We start from the raw sequence: 17,442 nt of genomic DNA, 5'->3' as shown, positions 1-17,442 counted from the left end.
TCATCAGATTAGAGATGAGAATAATAGTAAATGTTTCCAAATTCATGTATTGAGCACTACTTGAAAATATGTCGTGAAAGGACCGCACAATGAGCGATTATTTCTGATAGCGAAGATAATTTATCAGGGCTGGGTAATTCCTTGGATTCTTAGTGTAATGATAACAAAGGTAGTGATATTTGGAAGTAAGGGACTTTAATGCAGATCATTCGAGTGAAAGATACTGGATTACATATTCAAAAGTGAAAGTAATAGAGGTGATTCATGCTTTTACATACTGAATAGCTATATAATTTTTTTCATAAATCATCTTATTTCCTAGATAATTAGTAGGCACCGTTAACAGAAACATTGGAATGTATAACAACTGAAAGATTTGGGCAATATAGATTGATTTTTCTGTGTACAGGTTGGACCTAAACCAAATTAATGAATTCAATTAACTATAATCCAATTCAAGTCTCTAAATGTTTATTGAGTGCTTACTCTATTTATAAGGTACTGAGTTAGGTATGGAGATTTTGTGGTGGGTAATTTAAGATTTTTTGAAGTATTCTTTTTTACACAATAAGAGCCATGATTTAAGGAAACATGATTTATTTATTGTACATTTCTAAGAAATAAGTTCACAGAAAGTTTTCCATGAGGCCTAGGTTGTTGAAAATAATGAAGAATATAAGTAAATGTGAAATGAGACCTTATTTCACATTACAGTTAAGGCTCCCTTTCTATGTTAATTTGTCAAAAGAAAAACAAACAAAAACAGTTTCAGGCATCAAAATACAATACCTAACTATGATAACATAGCACCCAAGTTTTCTTCACAATTTCCTTTTTTCTTTTTTCATTGTAACAGTAAACTATAACTTAATAAAGGACTCAACAAAGCATGTCCAAACACTAACATAAACCCTGTCCCTCTGGCAACATAACTAGTCTGACCTTTCTAAATTGTTACCCCTGACTTCTCCTGTTTCTGCTGCCTTCCCTTCATCTTGAAGCATGTAAAATAAACTGTTCTATGTTCAGAAATACTCACTCCAGAAAAGAAATAACCTTATCCATATGAAAGAATTCAGAATTCATCTCAATCTCTGATTTTTTTTTTTTTAAATCCTCAAAGTTGATAAAATCCTGTTTGGTGTGATGAAAAGAGCAATGGTTTTGAGTTGTACACACAGGGTTTGAACCCAGTTTCTCCACATTAGCTAATTTTCTCTTCCTAAGTTGCTTCCTCAAATTTAATAAGAAGTTAAGTCTATCAATCTCTCCAAGTAGAAATGCTTAAATGAGTTCACATAGTTCACAGTAGTGGACAAGGAACATCAGTTTCTTTTCCTGCTATGAAGATGAGAAAAGAAATGAAGAATCAGAACAAATAGAAGTGCCTAGTGATTTCCTTGTAGAGGGAAGTATTTTCACATATAAAATGAAATATTATAAAAATTGAAATGGAAATACAGGAGACAAAATTCATAAATGTGAACATTTGTGCTTAAAGCTGCTATTAATTAAAAAAATGCATATACTTCTTATTTTACCCTGTGTTTACTCACTTATAACAAAATTTCACTGACGGCATGTAATTTAGGATTTAGAAAGTACTTGAAGCATGGGTAATGGTTGTCTCTTTTAATGAAATACCCTTCTCAGAACTAGCTGAATTAGCAAAGATACTTGTTCCAAACTCTAACCTCAACTAATTGTACCCCATTTTATAGTTTCCATGAAGGCTGCCTATACATCTAATAGATGGCTTTTCTCAGATTTTTCTTGTGTATGGACAATAAACAGGCCAACCCGAAAGCCTCCCCATTTTATTCTAAACAAACAGCCCGTGTTAGGACTCAGTTGTTATATGTAAATTATCACTAATACTTTGAAAGAAGAAAGAGAGTTGGAACTTAAGAAGGAAAAACAAAATGAGTAGAAAGGCAGTGCAGGTCCTTTGTATAATACAGCTTTGTGAAATGTAAAAGGACTGCTTTCTTTGTTCTATCAAAGAAAGAAAGGAGCTTAGATGTTTTGAGATGTTGATGGAACCAGATCAGCATATCCAGCAAATTAACTCCCATGCCTTAGTATGGGATCTCAATAAATTGAGCTAATGCTATGTGTTGTGGAAAGTGTTAGAAATTCAATGTGGTTCACATTATTCCTTCCTTTAGTTGTACCAAGTTAAGTAAAACAATTCATGTTACTCAAAGCTCCTTTATCTCAACCTTCTAGATTTACTTTTTTCACAGGAGTAATCTAAGCACAGAAGATATCAGTTTGCATAGATAACGAAAATGTTTGGTTTTGATCTTTCATTAGAAGTCAAGATCTTGAAGCTTAGAATCAGGAAAACTCCTTAATATGTGTTGTATTAATAAACATTAAATCCTGTTTCTTAGTATTCAGTCAGAAGTGAGCTTTATGGAATATGAAAAAGGATACAAAGATGACAATCATAAAGCAGGATGCTTGTGCAAACATTAAAATAACATGACTCATCGAATTTCGAATGCGAGAATGAGAAAAATGTAGAACACAAGATCAAATTTAGAGAATTTTCTAACCTTGTAAACCTACTTAACTCCTGTATAGCAAAATTGACTTTGTCCCAATGCCAGTATTTCTTCCTATAGCTATTCATACATCCTTCTGTTGCTTTCTTTTTTTTTTTTTTAATTAAGATTTTATTTATTTAGGGACCCCTGGGTGGCTCAGTGGGTTAAGCCGCTGCCTTCGGCTCGGGTCATGATTCCAGGGTCCTGGGATCCAGTCCCCGCATCAGGTTCTCTGCTCAGCAGGGGGCCTGCTTCCCTTCCTCTCTCTCTGCCTGCCTCTCTGCCTACTTGTGATTTCTCTCTGTCGAATAAATAAATAAAATCTTTTTAAAAAAAAAGATTTTATTTATTTATTCGACAGAGATCACAAGTAGGCAGAGAGGCAGGCAGAGAGAGAATGAGAGAGAGAGGAGGAAGCAGGCTCCCTGCCAAGCAGAGAGCCTGATGTCAGGCTCCATTCCAGGACCCTGGGATCATGACCTGAGCCTAAGGCAGAGGCTTAACCCACTGAGCCACCCAGGTGCCCATCTATTGCTCTTTTTAATCATGAATTAAAAACAAAGCAAAACAAAACATCATCTACTTATATAGGTCTTTGATAAAGACAAAAAATAAGAAATAGAAAACTGACAATTTGTTCTATTTATATTTAGTTGTTTGTTTTTCCTTTCCATGTGTTGACCTTGGCTCAAGGCTTTTTTCCTGAATCATTAAATGAAGGGGTAGAGAATTGAATTTAAATTGGAAAGCATTAGCAAGCAGGTGACTTCTGAGGCAGGAGCTAATATGAGGGAAAAATAGGTAAGAAGCACGATTTGCTGATCACAAAATATCTCTACAAACACTGTTGTAGAAATACATGTAAGCTCTTCATTAATACTGAATAAACTAGTTAATAACAGTTGGCTGAAGAGATAGGAGTCAATAAACATTTTTAATTGAAATTTACAAGAGAAAATTGTGTTAGATCGCAAAAAGATATATTGCATTGGAAAATTTCAATGTCTATAGAATGTTAATACCTACCTGTGCTAGGATAAAGATTTAAAATATAGGATATAGAAATAAAGGTGGTGTAAGCTACCTTGATATTTTATGATAAGAGAATTCCATTGAAGAACTAAACAATTTCACAATAAGCAGATTGCTTTGCTATTATATTCTACTTCAAAATAAAGACTGCCTTGTTTTAGGGTAGTGACTAGATCTTCATCTTTATCTCCTAAACTTATTGACACATATTGGCTCTCAATAAATAATTGATGGGTGAAGGAAAGTGTTAATGAGTCCCAGAACTGATAAATAAGCTACCAATTATTTTTGTGGAAATACCATCTACTGACCACAGTCTTTCACAACTGCTAACTTAGACTATGTCAAAACCATACTATTTAATTCAAAATAATACTGTAATAACAAAAAGCTTACTAAACCAAATCAAACTTAAGCCCAAAGAAAATTATGGAAACAATTAAGGTTATGTTTACATGAAATAGCACAAGACATAACTTAAGGTCTAACACCTTCCAATTTCTTTTGAGGCCTTTGAGAATTCTGTTTTGGAAGGAGTTATATAACCAGAATATAGTTTTTCTAACATATGGAGATTCAATAACGTATGCAACAAGAGGTAAAAATAAGTAGTAATCTTCAAATTATTGAAAAATGGGTAATTTCTAAGGACTTACACTTCGTAGTATTTAAAAATTAAGTTCAAAATGTCATTTCTGATTTTCATCTATTTAATATATTAATGAATACTGTCAAGTTAGCAGAGATATTAAAGATTTCCTGGCATTTTGCTAGAAAATTGATTTTAAGAGTTTCTCTTTGACCTCCTTTAAAAAGATTTAGCAGATGAAAGAGCAATCAAGTACTAGTTGGATTTATAGATAAAATTTTTCTTTAAAAGCCATGAAAAGACCATTGGACATGAACTCAATACAGGTGATCTTAGGCCTGTCAACATTTCTATTGCAGACTTCGTTTAAGAGGGTTTATCATCTCCATCACCTTAGAAACTATGAAGCTGAAAGTTGGCATACAAATTAGCAGCATGGATGCAAATTTGTTTACCCAAAACATTTGAATCAGTTCAGCTGTTTTGATTTAGACATCAGCCAAAAAACCTTAACTCAGAGTTTCTCCATATATGTGAACACTGAGTAAATATTTTGCCTTGACTACACAGCTCAGTCAGTTAGAATATGGAGCCAATAAATCCAAGGTAACATGTTTCATATTCAGGAGATTTCCTTGTATTTTTTCTGCTGTTCTCCTAACTTTGATCCATTATCTTACAAATGCAGCTTTTAGTAACACAGAGCTTCACAGTAGAACATCCAGATAGATCACCATAAATTCATTACCTTATTTGGGGGAAATTCAAATTATACCCCCAATAACAGTTTTATGAGACTGACGTGCTACCTACTGCGCTAACGAGGCACCTCCCCAATAACAGTTTTAAAAGTCATTCCTATATATGAAAAAAATAGTTTATACATTGAAAACAAAATCATTTCTAAAAATTACAAATTGCCTGAAGTTAAAATATGTTAACATTATGTTATTATGATTTAGTAGACTAACAACAAATTAGAATCATATTCTCTTTTCTATAGTAACACACTCAAAATTCAGCTTAAAATTATATTTTTAAATTATTGACTCAGTTGGTAAACCTCAGGTACCCATTATGTGGTGTTGTAAGAAAAAATGAAATTAACATTATTTTCAGATTTCTTTCAAGTCAAACAATCCTCATAGAATGAAGAAACAAACAAAAAATAAAAGTTATGTCCTTGTAGAAAACTAAAATAGATATTTGAGAAATTACAATAATATTAAATAATAAAACAGAGCTGATACATTTATTAGGTAGCTATCAATGAGAAACAAGCAGTTAATGGAAATGTGAACAAGCTTAAGAAAAGGCATTGACTTATCAATTTACTTCCCATTCCCATCACCAAAATCAAGAAAACAAAATGTTAATTTGTAATTTAAAATTTCAATAAAGTCAATTATAACAGACTCAATTTTGAAGTGGAGAATTTGGTTAATAGTCAATTGACAACATTAAATAAAATTCTGGAATGCATAACTGTAGGAAATAGATTAGAAGACGGATTTTAGGTGTACCTTTATCCCTAGCTTTTTAAAAGATTTTATTTATTTATTTGACAGATAGAGATCATAAGTAGGCAGAGAGGCAGGCAGAGAGAGAGGATAGAGGAGGAAGCAGGCTGATGCAGGGCTCTATCCCGGGACTCTGGGATCATGACCTGAGCTGAAGGCAGAGGCTTTAATCCACTGAGCCACCCAGGCGCCCCTATCCCTAGCTTTTGTCAACTTTGGAGAAATCTACATCTAGCTGTTGTAAGATACAAAATTATTTAAAATAAGGATGTCCCATTAAAAAAGTATCCAACATAATAAGTATATGCTTATTATAATAATATATATATATAATAATTATTATTGTAATTGTAATTATAATTATAATTATATAATAAGTATATGAATAATCCATATGAAGGCATTTTTAGGATACCTGAACTTTAAAACTAAAAATGTAGGTTAAAATGACATCTCTAAAATTATACTCACAGATGAAATTTTAATAATGCAAGTAAGAAAAATGTTAGTTTATACTGGGAGAGTAAAAAATTCAGAAAGGACAAAGTGCTTTGTTACATATGAAAATAAATTTTATCACCTTCACAAGAAAAAGTAACACTATTTTTTTGATACTTAAGGATAGTTTAGTATATATGTAAGTGCACTCTTTTCTTGCGTATATTTAAATACCTGGATTTGATTTTTAGGTCACTCTTTAAATTGAATGTTGTTTCTAATTTACTGATATTACATTTCTGTATCTGTGTCTCCTTACATGATTACTTCAGGAAGTACTATTTGGGGTCTGGCCATAATTTGGGGTTGGGCATATTGGTCTCTCCTCTCAAGGAGGTTTATTCCCATAAACCAATCAGGACTAAATAAAGAAGCTCATAAAGGTTCCCAATAAAGAGAAACATGGACTAGACAGGGAATTTGAAGACTGTTTTGCACACTTTAAATCTTGGCAAGAAACTTCATTTCTCTGTCTTATCTCTTCTGTACATCACTATACATGTACTTTTAGTTAGGATGCAGTTATGGAATGAAGTAGATGGTGTGGATGAAGCTTGTATATGATGTTTTTAAAACACACTCCTTTGTTCTGACAAATAAATCTAATTTGCATTCCCTATTTAGATATGAGACTAGTTATAAGAACTTTCCTATCATTCAAAATCTATAGAACTAAATGGACAATTAAGATGAAATATGGAAAAAAATTTATTTGCCAAGGTTTATTATAAAACTGGTAAACCATTTTATATCCAAATATTATTGTATTTGTGAAGTTCATAATTTCATCTGCATTTATAAATTTTACATTTTACTCAAGAGAATTGGGTTAGGATCTAAGGTTATAAATTTTGGTTCCATTTTTTTAATACTTAATGCCCTGAAAAGTTTTAAATCTTATAGTGACATACATATGCATTATTGTACATTTACTTCACTTATTATTGCTTATAAAACTAAAAATATCTTTCACATCTATCATACAGGATCATAGGAATAATGTCAGGCAACTTGAGCAAAAAACGTTGAAGATTATAAAACAGAATTTATGTATTCCTATAACCATGACATACCATATATATATATATAGATAGATAGATGATAGATAGAAAGATAGATAGATAGATAGATAGATACACACACACACACTGAATAATACTTTTAGTCTTTCTTTTAAAATAAATTCTCAAGGTCTCAGTTTCTTCTCTTAAAACTGAAGAATCTTGATTAGGAACTTAGTCCCTTACAGTTTTAACTTTTAATAAGTCTGTGAGCTTCTGAATCTATTATCATTTCAGATTTTACTAACTTGCTAACCTTATGATCATGGAAAGTCATTGTACTTCTCTGGCCTCAGGAAATGTGGATATTTGTGAGTGGAGATAACTGTATGTAGGAGATAATACCCATCTCACAGGTTGCTTGCTAGAAATCAAAGCAGAAAAATGAGGGAGAGAACCACTGTAAAAGATGTAACTCTACACTTCTTAGAAAGGGCTTAGCAGAGACGTCTACATTAAAAAAAAAAAAAAGACATAACAAATTCTACCCCAATACTATTTCCCCAAATTTTATAGGACATAATAATATCCTATATCATGTTTCTATAGGAAACACTTCTGAACATTCTAGAGTCAACCTGATGGACTTATTAATGGAAAACTACAAGGTAGAAGGTAGCCTAGATTTTCCAATGTTTCTAGAGATTTAATAAATCCATTTCTGTAGAGTCTGTTTCCATTTATAAAATCCCTTTCAAAGTGGTATCCAACTATATTTTAAAACGTCATAGTTTTAAAAATTTTCCTCATCATTTAAAATTATGTAAGCATAAATGTTCCTTTTAGAATATGCTAATGTAAAACAAAGCAAGGAAGAAGGACTTTATGATTTTGAACATTACAAACTCTGTTCTTGAGAATCACTCATCACTTTTTATACATATCAATCACTTACTGAACATTTAAACCCATCAAATGTAGTAATATTCATTGTTTTAGAAATTTTATTTCTATGTCTTAAAGAGAATTTTAAAATATTTCAGATACCACTAAAATTGCAGATAGTCTCTAACATTATCAATTGTTCTTACATCAGTAATATTTATAGAATGTGCTATACTTTCTATGGTAGAGTTTTGAATGACACCATTGCCTTATATAGATCATGTGAGAGAAATGTGCAGTTGTAGATGCAAATGAAAGGGGCTATTAATTCTATGTTAATATGGCTAAACAGAAGAAAAACACAAAGAAAATAAATTCAGGACAGATTTTCTAGATTAAAAAGCTTTGAAATAAGAAATTGTGTCCAGATTGTAAGAAGAAATAAATAAGAATTTGATTTTAAATACTATTCCTTAAAGTTCTTTGAGACATAAAAAAATTCAATACACTGATTTTATTTTTATCGACTTGTAAGACCTGTATAGACCTTATTGAAGACAAGACTATTTGATGTTACATATTAAATCAGCCTCAGAAAATATTTTCATTCCATAATTGTTTCTGTCTTCTGCAAAACAAGTGGTTAACAATTTTTTAAAAATTACCCTGAAGCATGTAATTGCTAATGTTCTTACATAGTACTAATTGATATATGGTACTTAAAATATTAACTTTTATGATAATAGCTAGTGAGAAGACGCTACATTTTTTATTTACTGCTATGGACAAGTTAGGACTACAAGTTAGGGATGAAGTATGTGGGCATTTACACTGGCTTTGCACATGGAAATGTATTTGAATAATACTGATAATAGCTACCAGGCACTGTATTTGGTAAGTGCATAATCTCCCTCTCCCTATAGGTCTACTGATATTCTACTATCTCTCTCTTTCTCTCTCTCTTTTTTTAAAAAAGAGATTAAAACTGGAGTTTAGGAAAGTTGGGCTGTTGGTACAAATATAACTGCTGGCAAAATCATTTGACTTCAGGTCTCAGTAGCTCCAGAACTCTTGCTCTTTGCTGTAGTGGTTCTCAAACTTTAGACCACATCAAGAATACCTGGATGACATGTTAAAAACACTAATGTCTATGCCCAACTGCCAAAGCATCTATCTCAAGTAAGCCCAGGTTTGGCACCTGGGAGTTCATATTCTTAACAAATTCCCAGAGAATGTTGATGCTCTTTGTTCAGGAACAGTTTGAAAATCACTGCAGAGCAAGCATAGCCAATAGAATAATATTGTGATATCTAAGACAACATGATTACCACTGATATTCTTACTATCCAGTTACAAGGTGTGTGATGTGTATGAAGATTGTAAATGCAGACTTTTTAGAGGAGATTTCAGATGGGGTTGTGGCTAAGAGGCCATGACTATATAGAAAATATGAATCCTTAGGAACTTTTACCCAGCACCAAAGCAGTAGCGTAACAAAGGGCCTGATGGCATGAAATGCATTTGATGGCTACAGGATTGGAGGCTTGAGATATGGAAGGATGGCCATCAATACTGAAACTTTGACTAATGGAAGGTATTTGACAAACTGATTTTTCTGTGACATTTGTAAATATGTATTCCTGATGAGAATGAGAGCCTTATAAGGGGCCTAAGTCTAAGAAAATCTTGTAGACATGGAGATTGATCTCTTTGGAAAATACCATGAATCACCCACCTGCTCACTTTAAGAGAGAAAAGATGAATTTGTTAACAATAACATCTGTTCTAACATTCTTAACAGACCTCATCCAAAAGCCAAATCAGAATTGCCACTGTATCCCTCATCTACACACCACTTTGCCCTATGAATAAAGGGAATGGACAAAAGAGGTAAAAAGGGAAGCTGTGTTTTAATGCAACTATCTATCTACTTATAGATAGATAGATAGATAGATAGATAAAATAGCCTTAAGTTTTATTTATAGCTCACACTTTTTTTTTTTTTTTTGTATCTCACACATTTTTTTCTAATCTCTTTAATTTGCAAACATTTTACTTCTAATCTTTCAACCATTGGACTTTGAAGTACAAAAAGGCATATTTTCCCAAGTAGTCAAGTTGCTTAAAGTAACTGCTTCCTTAGTAGATACATTGTTTGGCGCTTCATAGTAGTTTCCCAAACTGGACAAAACACTGCAGCTCTTTCCGGAGACCCTGATGTTAAAGAGAAAAAAGATGATCTTTTGGTACACAAGGAGGAGGATATTTGGAGACAAGTGAAGCTGAGTTTCGTCCCTTTCAGTTATTTGTATTTGAGATGTTAGACAAGTGTTTTAGCGTTAGAGGGTTCCCACATCGGTACAAAGACATTATTAACTGTTCTACCTCTCCTGCCTATTTTTCAGAGCTCACTTGTGATAGTTTTACTATATATAGAATCATGTATAGATGCCATTTGCTATTGCTTTATTTCAGAATTTCCTTAGATACCAAATTGTGTTTAAAAAAAAAAAGACATAAATACCCAAAATCTATTCAGTCATTCCTCAAAGTAAGGCTAATTAATGTCATGAAGAGTAATAACAACTACTGCAACTAAGTCTATGCTCCCACAGTAATTTTATGCCTTTTCTCCTTGAAGGATCTCAAAGGAACTGGCATCAGGTTTTCAAGGGGTTGAACCCTTCTCCTTAATTATTTCTGCTCACACATTCTTCCTACGCAGGCTTGATGCAGCCTTCCCCGCCCCCCCCCTGCCCCCCCGCCCAATCCCCCAACCCCAGAAGATTCGAGAAAACACGGTGCTGCAAAATGACATTTCAGAACAATTTCAACAAGGTAACTGTCCAGGGGAAGTTCAGCCTAGAATTCTGGGAGCTGTTCGAGCCTTTTCGGGCGGTAAATTGGGTTGGCTCAGCAACTCCGTGGTGCAAAGTCTCCCCGAAGGCGACGTGCTCAGGGAGAAGGGAACTCGCCTAATGCCCGAGTAGATCTTTCTTTCTACGGTCGTCCTGCTTCATTACTATTCTGCAGTGTGCTGCAATCCCTGTGCGCGCCCGGCTTTCGACCCTGAGCAGGCCACTCCAGCGGCGCTGGGAGGACCACACGGTGACTGGGATGACCCCACGCTGTTTCATTTCTTCTGCCCTTTTCCCTCGGCTCCAACTAAGCCCTCGTGGCGCTTGAACCCTGGGACTGCCTCCTGCTTCTCATTTTCCCCAGCGAGGGAGCTAGGGAGGGAATGGAGGGGTCGTATAGGGACAGCAGTCCCAGTTCCTTGTTCCCCAGTGAGGTTTTCGAGCTCCCTGAATGCCCACCACCAGAGAGGTGGTTTGAGTGAGGGCAGCGCTGCGGTCAGCTTGGGGGACCGGTTTTCCCGGCGCCCCCACAGGATAGCGCGGCAGCAGTGTCCACGGCACCACCGACCATCTAGAGTCCGGGGGGCATAAACGTGCTGGTTCCCTGCCACGCGTTTCAGCCCCGGACACCCCCAGGGACACACAGGTGCACTCCCGAGGCTTCCGAAGGCCCCTCGGTGTCAGGCCATGTGGATCTCCTCCTCCCAGCAATACACACACGTGGCAGGGCCAAGTCAGGGCTCCGTTTTCAGCCTCGGGTGTTTCTTTGACATTTCATGGAGTCTGGCCTTCTAGAGGAAATTAAAAAGTATTCGCAAGGGGAAAAGACGGAGGAGACCTGTCCAACTTGCAGCGGGACCCCTGCCTCGAACACAAAATGTCATCGCCCGGCAGGTGTCTCAAACGTGCCAACTTCAAGGGAAGGGTTTTGACCGTGGCGAGGAAGGGGAAGCGGGTTTTGTTTTTGTGGTTTGTTGTTGTTATTGTTTTGTGAAGACTTTAACTTACTGCATTCCCTTTGGAAAACCTCCCTCGAGAGAGGACAGGTATTTTCTGTCAGGTCAGACCGTCGCCTGAGGGCGAGGAGTGAGGGTGTCGGTCCCTGAAGACGCGACACGCGGGGGTCTGAGACCTCCCGGCGCGGCCACTCTGGTAACCGCAGAAGATGCTCCAGAGTTCGCTGCCAGCTCTCCTCCCGCAGGGTCACCCGCGACCCTTTTTAGCTGAGGGAGAGGGTGTGAAACCCACTCTTCCAGAAGAGCTCTGTGGCAGGAGTCACATCTCCTTGGAATCCCAGAGCACGCAGAAACGTGGATCCTTCTCGAAGTCCGGGGTCCCGCGGGAGCCCCGGGAAGCACTCGCGGATGCAGGATGTGGAAGGCTGCACACAGGCTCTCCCACCTGTCGACCGAGGAGGGCAATGCGTTCCCGTCCCTGCGCCAGGTTCCCGCACCTTTTGCATGGTACCTCCTGCGCGGGCTGTGCGATCTCCCGAGATGGAGCGTGGGAAAGTACCCCCGAGTGTCTGTTTACGTGGGCGGGACTTTTAAGCACGACTTGGAGATTCACAGTTTCTGTGTGAGTGAAACCTCCACAGACACGCTGCAGCTGCAGGCTGCGTTTCAGAAACCTCTGCCTGCTTGCCTGCCTGCGCTGGGGAGCGCGTGTTGGGGAGCGAGAGAGAGAGAGAGAGAGAGAGAGAGAGTGTCTGTGTGTGCGTGTGTTTGTGTGCGTGTGAGATAACTTAAAACAGGCTTGCTTGCGGCAGGTCCAAGCAGGTCCCCACCCCGATTTGAAGTCCTCTGTCCGCCACCTTTTGAGATGCTGACAGCGGAGATCAAATGGCCAGATAAGGTTGGCTGTCATTTCAGCAGTTCGGGCCTACTACTGAAGGCCACTTTGTCTTCCACTCTGTGGCGTTTCATCCCACGGAGCCTCTTTGTCGTAGTTGCCTTAGGCAGCGGGGAGATGGTGAAGGCATGGAAAGTCTGGGCAGAAGGTGGAATTCTTGTGGCCTGAGCTGTTTACGGGGCAAACGGCGCCCCGCAGACTTCGCCAACGCTCCTGCTAACCCAGATTAGGACGTGCAAGGCTCTTAAAAGGGCTCCGCACTCTGAGCTTTGCTTTGGGCCAGAGAGTCCAGAAGAAACAGTGTGGAAAACAAAAGCGGGTATAGACATTAGGAGAAACACCAGGTAAGCCTTTTCAGCGATCAGGGCTTTAGGAAAGCCTTGAGACGGAGAAAGTAAAATAAGAAGAGGGAAAAGGAGAATAAGCAACTGTTAAGGCTGGCACCACCCACCGGTAGGGAACAGGTCTAAAGCACGTAGCCCAGGTAAGTTTGCGTCTCAGAATTTGAGGACAGCGTTCCAGGTTGTAAAATATAGGAGAAACCTTCGGAGTGGCCGTAAGTGACAAAGAACAACCTTATTACCATTAAAATGTTTTTTAAGATCCGTAAAAAATTGATTTTGAACGGGACCAAAGCAGAGTGTGACACACTCTTTCTTCTCAGTGTCCCTCAGACTGGAATATACTCAGTGGAGACCAATGGTCTCAGTCCAAAGTCCAGGAGCTGTGCGTGGAGGAGAGGAGTCCCGTTCCTGGTGCCGTTTAAACCAAATTAACGCGCCCTTCTTTTCTGCGGCGGGTCTTATTCAGAAAATACGGTAGGTGCGGGCAGCCGGGCTGTAATTGCAGGCGACGCGGTTCTGTGTTTGTCAGGCTGGCGTGCTCTCCCGGATTTGGAGACTCCCTCCCCCCATCTGCCCCTCGAATGTGTTTTGGCTCAACAGGTATCACATGAAAACTCTCACTTAACCCCGGTCATCCTCTAGCAGGAGCCCCCCCCCCCAATATTTTTCCTGCCAGGAGCCGAAGCTGGCTCCCGGCGCCTCCCCCACGCCAAGCGCCCGTCTAGCAGTCAGCCCCAGGGCCATCCATTAACCACCGACTCCCAGTGGCAGGCGGACTAAGCAGAAATGTGAGGCTCCTCGCAAGGCGAGCCGGCGGCGAAAACGAACCCATTGTAAGCAACCCGAGACGCTTTTTGTGCACCAGGCAGTGTAGTTACGCTGCTTAGGACAGGCGTTTTGCCTTAGAACTGAGCTGGGTCAGGGAGAATCGAGCTTTAAGGAGCAGGTTGGAATTACAAGACAGTTGCTGCCACAGACACCAGAGGCGACTTCTTGGCATTTAGGGATGTAAATTAAAATTCGAGACATGTCATCCATCGTTGCTCCTCATAGAATGAGAGGTAACCCCTCCAGCTCCCTCCACCCAAAACATGGATTATCATTTCCACTGAATGCAAATGGACTGCCTTCTGTGGGGGGACAGCCAGCTGCAAGCTGGACAATAAACTGTTTCATAGAGACGCGGCCCGATTGCGGTTCAGAGAGGCACTCCTTTACAAAGGAAGAAGCGTCCAGTTTGTGTTGACAGCCTTGGCGCGCCTGGGCCAAACACCCCCCACCACCCACCCTCTACCCCCACCCCCGACACACAGACACCCGGGATTTGAAACTAGCTTCACTGAAAGCGACATCCATCGCATCCATTCGAGCTGCCATGAGTATGGGGAGGTGATTTTTCAAAAATGATGGCATGAGTCATAAACACCTCCTGAGTATTCTTTGCAGCAATTAATGGGCGGCAGGGTGCAGGAGAAGTTGTGGAACAGACCTGGGCATCTATTTTTCTCCCCGAGGACAGCTTTTCTTCCAATGATTCTGACTGTCCCTAGCTTTCTTGCTTAGGAATACATTTTCCATCCCACCCACCCCCTCCCCTTGTCTGTGCATGTGACACTCACTCTACCTGTCTGAACGCTAAGACTTGCTGGGGATTTTCTTTTTGGTCGTCAGCTAATGACTTTCCTCCTACCTTCATTCATCCCCAAAGGTGGATCCTTACACTTCCTGGCGTCTCAGACCCTTGTAAAGCCTCATTTTAAACCAAACCTCTACCAGGGAAGCTCCCCTACAGTTTATCAGTGCACAAGAGCCCACGTAGTAATAATTCACATATGCATTCAGACGTTCCTGTTAGTGAGGGGATGCTTGGAAGACCCCTGAGTCCTAAAGCATTTAACATTAGCACATTCCTTGCATGTCAGTAACTTTCCTCCCTGAAAGGGTTAAAAAGCATTTACACGAGTGTCTTTAATATAAATATTCTAGCCAAAGCATCAGACCCCACTGGTTTGACTAGAAATCAAGGTAATCCTCACCACCACCAAGTAAAGTCTTGCAGAGGAATTCTGCCTGGATAGCCACTAGTTAGAGGCTATACAAACCAACTCACGTATTCGTTTGAGCATACTGCAAGAATATTTATTGAGCACAAGCTCAATCACCGCATTGAACGCCAAATCTGGCAAGCAAAATGCATTTCCTATCTGGGGGTGGGGGGCGAAAGAGCGGTGAATCAACTCCTTCTTCAGGATTATCATTATTTTATCGGTGCAAATTGCAAAGTAAGCTACCAGCCTTTTTCCGGCGACAAGTCAGCTCACCTCCATCCAAGCAGAGGGGACCCCCGAAAACAGACCTACCTTTCACACAAGACACCGTCAATAAAAAGACGAGATTCCAAAACGTAAATCCACTTTTAATCCCCATTTTCTTCATCAGGATGAAGTCTAGGCGGCCACATTTAGCGCATCTTCTCGTGCCAGGCTCCCGGGATTTGGATTCCTTTGCTCGGCTTTCCCCTTTGCGGATCCCTTTCATATTATTCGCGAGCTTCCAATTCCTGCTCCCCAGCCCGGCGCAGTGGAGTTGTTGCTGTTGTTGGTGCGCGGTCACAGCTCGGAGTGAATGGTGTTTCTGGGATACCACAGCAACCTTGACGAGGACTCAACCATCTCTCCAACGGGGGCACAAAGTCTCTGCTACTCTGGATTCTGTCTTTTCCTGTGCCTTCCCACCCCCCCTCCACCCAAATCTACCTCAATTCTAGCTCGTTATAGCAACCACCAGAAACCACTCGTGAGCTACTTGAAGCCCAGCTCCGCTCCCTGACAAAGTCCCCACAATATTTGAAATTTAGGGGCTTGGTTTATGTCCCCCCCCCACACCCCCATAGATCAATTCCGCCTGTAAAAGCGGCCAGAGAAATATTATGTGAGTGAGCTCTGAGATGCCGTTTGTGAATACAGAAACATGTTGGAGGAATATTTTAATCGGAGGATCTGTGTTGCTTTTGGGGAAACCATGCTGGTAATGAATCGGGCTCCATCGATGCCCACGTCCTTATAACGGGACATGTGTTACTACTGTAGTTGCAGTAGATTTCAGGCAGGCGTCTCGCGTTTATGATCCTGTGACTTAATCGAAAAAGATCACAGAGAAGAATTTATTGGCACCCATGCATTTACATATGCAAATGACTACGCGGAAACCGGTAATCAAGTTTCCAGGATTCGGTGAACCGATTTTTATCCGTGACCAGGGCGGGGGTGAGGTGAAGAGGGAGCCAGTCTCCCCCCCCCCCCGACCCCCGCCCCCAAATAGTTCGCCCTTTCATCCTCCCCAGCCGCTTTTCGGCTACTGTGTTCAACTATTTTATCTGTGGTAGTTATCTAGAACAGACTCATTTGTCTTAATTCTGAATCAGTCCCAGATATGTAAATGGAAGGTTTCTTTCAAAACGTAAAATGTATGTATCTCTACATCTGGACCCGGCGGCTCCACACGCACCCCTCAAGGGTTAACACCTACAAGGGAAGAGTTCTTGCGCCATCTACTGGCCATCGCTCCGTCACTCGCTTCTTTTTCCCATCTATAAAGGATCCTATTTCCTTCATCCCGCGGTGTAGGGGAGCTGTGTCCCGAGACAAACGCGTTTTGCTCCTGTGTGTCGATTTCTTAATCTTTTTTTTTTTTTTTTTTGGCTGGTCCTCGCCCAGATTTAACAAAACGCAGGTTCCTTAGACTCGGCACCGGACTGATAATCTGACTTTTCTGAAACCTGCTCGGGTCTCAGGAGCGGGGTTTGGCGGGGTCGGGGGGAGCGGGTGGTGCTGCAGCACTGGTTCTGGAATAGATAATTGCAACGGTTCCGGGCTCCATTTGCTTGCTGAAAGCTATCGGGGGATTAGCATCTATCTGCAGGGCTGGGTCAAGAGGACTGGCCAATTTGAGTTTGCATCTCTCCACATTGCCCACAAATGATGGCTCCTATCCCATGCACCCCAAGATCACCCTGGTCAGCTTTTATCCCTGGGCTCAACTCAAAACTGCTGCTCAGGGGGAGCAAGGTTGTTCCATCTGGAGGGAATTCTGCTCCGGAAAGTGGGCACACTGTGAGTGTCTATAGGGGTGCGTGTTGAGTGGGCTCATTCTGCCGGCATAGGAAGGATTCTAAGCTCTCCTGGTACGTGGCATTTTGTGTGTGTGTGTGTGCAGTTGTGAAGGGTAAGAGTGTGTGTTTATGGAAGATGCGGGAAGGTGTGATTTTTTTATAAGTGGGTGTTTTCCCAAATGTGTTTGTGCAGTACATATC

At 39.9% G+C, this 17,442-nt stretch overlaps 1 protein-coding gene across 2 annotated transcripts in view; it reads right to left on the bottom strand.

Moving 5' to 3' along the window:
* Positions 1 to 15,857, bottom strand: part of CSMD3 (CUB and Sushi multiple domains 3) — a 1,244,673-nt gene extending 1,228,816 nt beyond the window's left edge. For both annotated transcript variants that reach the window (XM_059165746.1, XM_059165745.1), the window contains exon 1: positions 15,491 to 15,857. In XM_059165746.1, the coding sequence (XP_059021729.1) occupies positions 15,491 to 15,668 (178 nt within the window). In that variant the 5' untranslated portion in view covers positions 15,669 to 15,857. The remainder of the gene's footprint in view (positions 1 to 15,490) is intronic.
* Between the last annotated feature and the right edge of the window lie 1,585 nt (positions 15,858 to 17,442).

The sequence above is a fragment of the Mustela lutreola genome, chromosome 3, assembly GCF_030435805.1.
Source record: "Mustela lutreola isolate mMusLut2 chromosome 3, mMusLut2.pri, whole genome shotgun sequence".
NCBI classification, from domain to species: Eukaryota; Metazoa; Chordata; class Mammalia; order Carnivora; family Mustelidae; genus Mustela; species Mustela lutreola.
Note: the sequence above shows the minus strand (reverse complement) of the source record. Positions and strands in the feature narration are given on the sequence as shown.